Source organism: Parus major, chromosome 17, assembly GCF_001522545.3.
Source record: "Parus major isolate Abel chromosome 17, Parus_major1.1, whole genome shotgun sequence".
In the NCBI taxonomy this organism is placed as follows: domain Eukaryota; kingdom Metazoa; phylum Chordata; class Aves; order Passeriformes; family Paridae; genus Parus; species Parus major.
The window spans coordinates 10027930-10034277 of NC_031785.1; the positions used below are offsets into that span (position 1 = coordinate 10027930).

Sequence of the window (6348 nt, forward strand, 5' to 3'; positions counted from 1 at the left end):
TCAGGATCAGGATCAGGATCAGCACTGCAGCAGCCCAGCTTTGGGGTGCCCAGTTAAAGCTGTGCTGCTCTGGCTGTGATTTTGTCAGGATTTCAGACTGCAGGGTTTTACACACTAATCCTGACTGGCAGTTGGAGCTCTGTGGGTTCCAGCATGGAGTAGCTGATTTCTCTGGGGTGAAACAATGCCCCAGTGTGTCTGGGCCGCCTCTACGGAGCCAATAAATCTGTTTTGTTTTGTTTTTCTCTCTCTCTTCCCCCTCCTCCAGGCCAGGACCCGCTCCTACTGCTGAAAACCCTTCAGCTTCTGTGGACAAAGCATGAGCTGGGGAAGGTAAGGCTGAGCCCTGCACACAGCAGCTCTCGGGATGCAGAGCATGTCCAGGCACAGCTCACACCCACCATCCTTCACTGCTGCTTTCAGCCCAGCACTCAAGGGAAGAGCCTCTGCATTTACAGCTACAAGTGAAAAGAAAAGGTAGCTTTGTGTGATGGGGAGCAGCTCAGGGGGTCCTGGAAAAGAGCTGGAGTTTCCAGGACTGAGTTACAGAAGGAAAGAAAATCAAAGTTGCTTTTGTTTTGTTTTAAACACTTTTTTTGTCCGTTAAATGGAGGATCTCAGGGGGAAGGGGGAAGAATATTGCTATAGCTGGAAAAAATGAGAGTTGAACTTGGTAGAGAAGTGCTTTTTGCCAAGTGGATATATCAAAGCATTCATATTTCAAGTGGGTTTTCTGTTTGTTTGTTTTTGTTTTGTTTTTGTTTGGATTTGCCTTTTAAAGTGGTGAATGCAATTTACACCGATGTCCAAAATTGGTGCTGTATTTTTATACAGCAACCTATGGTGTCTGCACAGAAAGAGGCAGTGAAGTATATTTCATCTAAGTTTGGAAGCTGAAAACTAACAAAAGCAGGAGATGCAGCAGCTGAGGGGGAGTTTTCCATGTTTAACCCTGCTGCTCAGGCAGGTTGAGGGGTGTAGAAGGTGCAGAGCCCTGCAGCACCCTGGGGCTGGGGCTGTGTGCTGTGGCCATCGTGCCTGGGGATGTTCTCCATCCATCCTGCCTGCCTGCACTGCCTCAGCACTGGCCTGGGCTGCTGCTCTCACACTTCCCAGTACTGGTGAGCTGTGCTTGCCAGCTGGAACAAACAGCTGCAAACCCAGAGTGAGAGGTGCCTTTCCAAGTGGTCACTCACTGCTGGAGACTTGAGCTCTGAAGCCTTGAGCTTTCCATCAAGTGTTGTTAGAGTTGGAGGAATAAAAATATTATCCTTTAGGTCTGGAGGGCAGTTAATGCCACAAAACAACAGCAGGAAAGAGAAATCAAAGTCTCTGCACTGGGATATGTATTGGACTGGGGAAAAAAAACACTCTGGAAAATGCAATGCTTCCCATGGACATGTGCAGTAATTCTGCTGGGGCTGGAAAAGCTGGAGGATCCCCAGGAGCCATGGAATCCCAGACTGGTTTAGATTGGGAAGGACCTTAAATCCCATCCCATCCCACCCCAGGCATGGCAGGGACACCTTCCCCTGTCCCAGGGTGATCCAAACCCATCCAGCCTGGCCTTGGGCACTGCCAGGGATCCAGGGACAGCCCCAGCTGCTCTGGGCACCCTGTGCCAGGGCCTGCCCACCCTGCCAGGGAACAATCCCTGCCCAAAATCCCATCCAGCCCTGCTCCAGAGCACAGAGCTCCCTCAGACCCCCTTAGTGCTTTCTTCAGGTCCATTCCCACAGCACCACATCTCTCCTCTGGTGATCCCCCTGTGGCACCTGAGGTTTGCAGTCCCCAGTGGGGTTTGCAGGTGTGTCCCCCCTCCAGGCTGAGTGCTGGACAGGAGGGCTGTGCTGGGCCCAGCTGCTGTGGGGACACAGCAGGAATGTCCCAGGGGGTTATGACATTGTCACCAGGACAGGCTGATCCGTGCTGGGTGTGGATCCACAGAAAGCCTGGAGCTGTTTTTTGGGGCTGGGCTGCTCTGCCCTCTGTGTGCAGCTCAGGTGGGTTGTGCTGCTGCTGCCACACAAATGTCCAGCCCAAATAGCTGAAATAAATTGATTTAAATCCAGCTCAGGCTGCCCCAGTGCTGGGTAAGTGGCAGGAGCTTCTCTGCCTCTCGTGTATTGTCCAGGAGCTGGGGGAAAGCAGCCCCTTGTCTAATCCAGTGACCATGGGCAGGAATGTGTCTGCCCATGTGGAGTGTGACCCCAGTCCTGGAACAGGGCTGTAAGAAATGGTCATTTCATGGCAGTTTGGGAATAACCAGGAGGCATCAGCAGACTGCCTGGAGCTGTGGGACTGGAAACAGGGAACCAAAGCTGAATAAAGGACTGTGGAGTTTGAGCATCAGCAACATTTTCCTATTCCCATGATCTGTCAGGCTGCAGAAATCCCCCGAGGAGAATTCCCTGCCATGGGAATCAATTGAAATGGAAATGGCAATTACAAGAAAGTTTGAGAGGAATCCCTCTCTGGCAGAGGGGGAGCCAGGCAGCACAGCACTCTCTCCTCTCTGCTTTAGGTGCCCTTTTTGTTCTCTGCCTTTCCCCTCAGACCGTGGGTAGGTGCTGAGGGCTGGCTGGGAGCTCTGGAGGGAGGATTTTTCCCAGCTCATCCCAGTCCCAGTGCAAAGGCCAGACTGGGTGCTGGGAGCTGCTCTGCCTGTGCCAGCAGGAGCTGCTGTGAGCTGGAGCCCATCCTGCCAAGCCCAGGCTCAGATCCCAGCCCAAGGAGGAGCTGAGCAGGGTGATGGAAGCTCCAAATGTGCTGAACTGGGGCTCTGGGGGGAAAAAAAGCCATTTCCAAACAGTGCAGTGGAGTTGGCAAGTTGCTTTGTTTTCCTTTGGCTGTTGTATTGGATGTTTGTGGTTGGATCAGAGCTCATCTTTGCCTTCTGCTGCATCTCCCAGCAAAGCTGGAGCCCTGTCTTTAACATCACAAACTCTTGCCACAGGGAAAATTACTTACAGGGAGAAATCTCTTATCTAAAGTCCCATCTCCATTAGTCATCAGCTTTTTCATACTGCCTTTGATAGCCTAGTGAGAAAGAAACAGTTTCTGTCATAAACCATAGGTTCTGTGGGTTTTCCAGACATGAAAGACACTCTGGAAAACAACTGTCTTCCAGTAAAAATTGTCGATGAATGACAAAAAGAAGAAATTTGTTGGCAAATTTTCTGTAGATTTTATTTTGTTTTCCATGTCGTTCTTCAAACTTTGTGTTGTTTCCAGTGGAAGCTCCGAATGGGGCCATGAAATCCAGTAAATTACAAGTGCTGGCTGAGGCAGGAATGAGCATCTTTTGCACTTGGCTTTTTAGCCAGAGAAGAAAGAGAGCAGCTGCTGTGGGTGATTCCTTGTTTTGTGTGGCTGCTCTCGCCCTGCTCCACGCTGCTGCTGCTGCAGTGAGAGGTCCTGTTGGGTACTGAGGATGCCTCACCCTGCCAACCCTCCCAGCTCCCTGGAAACTCCTTCTAATGTAAACATCATCGAGATATTGCTCAGTACTGCTAATTTATCACTTCTACCAGATGGGGAGTAAGTAGCCTATTAACATTCACAAAGTGAGGGTCCAATTCCTTCACATTTCTAAACACATCTCCCTGGGATTCCTAAGATTTATGGCGTGGAGTTTTCCCATGTTGAGAGCCCCTCTGTGGGGCCTTCAGGCTCCTGGAGCTGTGCAGGGACAGAAGGTGCTCAGGCAGCTTTGGGGAAGGAGCACAGATTTGGAGGATGACAATCTGACAGAATTTGAACTCACATATTTCACTTTGATCTGAGTGTAAAATCCCAACTATTCTGAGACTCCCAAGTATTCCAGTTATGGGCAGGATTGTGGCTGAAGTGGCCATAAGGTCAGATATGCAGGTTTGTGGTGCAGCCATGAGGAGGGGTTCTTGTACTGCTCCTTGGAGGTTCCTTAGAAGATCAGGAGGTTTTTGAGCCTACTTCTCTACCTCCAATATTGCCATTTTCCCAATAACACCCCTCTCTCCAGCTCACTTCTTTTCTCCCCCTCCCCCAAATCCCAAGCCCCTTTGTCTGCCCCACAGAACAACTTCTCTGTCTTTATGGGATAATTAGTGTGGACAATTGCTGCTTTTCCCATTGGGTTTGAGGTGCAGTGAGCCATGAAGGAATCTGTAATGACATGAAAAGTCACTGGAGGCGCGGATGGTGGCTGAATAGCAACAGTTACCTCTCTGAATAGATGAAATAAAAAAAATAAAGCTTTGTGTTCAGCTGGGGGAAGGGAGGATTCACTAATCTTTTTGTACATGACAATGTGGTTTTGTATGTCGGCAGCTCAAGGAAGAAATCAGGCGTGGCTTTGCCAGGCTGGAGGAGCCTTTGGAAGGACTCCTGGCCATGCTGGAGAGCAGCAGCGACTGGAAGGGGAAAGGGCGTTCCCTGAGCCACTGCATCACCACCGAGCTGCAGCTCTGGATAAAAGCACATCCTGCTGTCACACAGGTTAGAAAAAGAGGAGGAAAGAGAGCTGGGAGACAGGAGAGAGCAATTGATTTCAATGTTCTTCAAGTGTGCCTAGTTTCACTTTATTCCAAGTCTGGTATCTTCTCTGTAGCCCTGTGCAGAGTGAGAAGGTGTGAAACTCACGGTCAGATGTTGTTATCTGAAAATGAAACCACACTGGGGGCTGTGCTGCCAGAGCTGTTTCCCCTCCAAAGCTGGCATTTCCATCTCTCCAGATCAAACCACTTTGAGCACTGCTCTTGCAGCCTTTCCAGGCTGGAGGCTCTCCCACAGGAACCCACATCCCTGCTGTCACGAGAAACCCAGTTGCAGAAATCTGCTCTGTGTGTTCTTCCAGCTCTGCAAATAGCAGCCAGTTACTGTAGGATTGCTTAATTCCTGCCATATGGTGGGAATGCAGCAAATGGAACAGCCTGCCTTTTCAGCAGCTGATTAGCTCTGTAAAGTTGGGTCATCAGATTATATGTCCTAATGTTTACCATTCCTCTGCCTTCAGATATTCTGACCTACTGAGATTTTCTCTCTTCTGTAAGCTTTTGGCTCTGAACTGCAGGATAATTTTATATTTGTGTTGCTTCCTTTCCCATTTTTCCAAATGGCTCTGGTTAGATGTCGAGCTCTGCCATCACAGGATCAGCAAAGTGCTGCTGGCACTGGGATTCCTGTGTCAGGAGTGAATGACCAGGTGGGAACACAAGGATTAATACCTGTGGCTGTGCATCCTTTGATGGTGCTTTTGCCTTCCCTTCGTGCACCCAGCAGCGAGCCTGGGAATGACAGTGGAATTCTCATTCCTGCTAGGTGAGATCCCCCTGGAGGGGAGTGGTGGATTCAAAGACTTTCTGCTCGAGGGGAGGATTTCTGAAGAGCTCTCTTAGCACAGGGGGCATTTTTCCAGTTTCAGCTTTTACCTTTGCACAATGCCCTATCCCTTCTCCAGAATTACCCCACGAATATTTCACGTTCTTTAGGTGGGTGCTGTGAAGGAAATGTGTATCATCACATTGTTGTGATTTCTGCCTGCAGACTCTGGGGGGAAATGGCAGAAACCCTTCCTGAGGAATTTGCTTTCCCTGTTTAAACAAAGCTGCATTTCCAGCCTCCCTTGAATCACCCCCATCGTTACCAAACGTGTGTTTGATTGTTTTCTGGTTGTGTTTTGAAGCCTGGCACCAAGCTGCAGGAGCTGCAGGCCCGTGTGCTCAGAATGCTGTCCCAGTGCCCAGCTAACCTGCTTGACCCCCTGATCAGCATTTACCAGCTCCACACAGCAGACAGGAGCTCTCTGCTTGAACACGTCACTCATCTTTATCTCCAGGGCAATTACAAAGAGGTGGGTGTCTTTCACACAAATTCACCTTGCCAGCTCTCTGGGAATGCCTGTGTCCTTTTTTTTGGATGCATTTCAATGTGAATTCCATTTCACACTGTGAATGCTGCAGTTTAACCTGCTCTTCCCATCTGCAGGAGCAGCCTGGGCTCAACCTCAGCTTCTCTGCTGAGGACACAATGCCAGGGAATCCTCTCCCCACTCCTTTGCTGACCTTTGGAAGTAATAGGTTAATGGGCTTTCATTCAGAGAATTTAGGGGGATGGTTGTGGGGTTTTTTTTTGTTTTCCTTGTCCTTATAAAGAAAAGAAGGGATTTTAGTCCTTGGTCATAGACCTGCTGTGCCATCTCCAGCCCACCTGCAGCAGACAGCCTGGAAAACCTCCCTGCTCCCATTGCCCCAACCTCAGGTCTCACTTGGAGAAGGTTTTGAGCCTCTTTAGCACCGAGGCTGATATTCCAAATGTGAGACACCTCCTGTGTCTGTGGCTGGGTGGTTGACACAGGAGTTCAGCAGG

General features: G+C 49.7%; 1 protein-coding gene across 5 annotated transcripts in view; it reads left to right on the forward strand.

Annotated features, from left to right (window-relative positions):
- EXD3 (exonuclease 3'-5' domain containing 3) overlaps positions 1–6348 on the forward strand; it is a 186686-nt gene that overhangs the window by 48578 nt on the left and 131760 nt on the right. For 4 of the 5 annotated variants that reach the window (XM_015644836.3, XM_015644838.2, XM_033518356.1 and 1 more), the window contains exons 3-5: positions 269–333; positions 4312–4479; positions 5666–5833. In XM_015644836.3, coding sequence (XP_015500322.1) covers positions 269–333; positions 4312–4479; positions 5666–5833 — 401 coding nt within the window. The remainder of the gene's footprint in view (positions 1–268; positions 334–4311; positions 4480–5665; positions 5834–6348) is intronic. The other variant, XM_033518355.1, reaches the window with a different exon arrangement.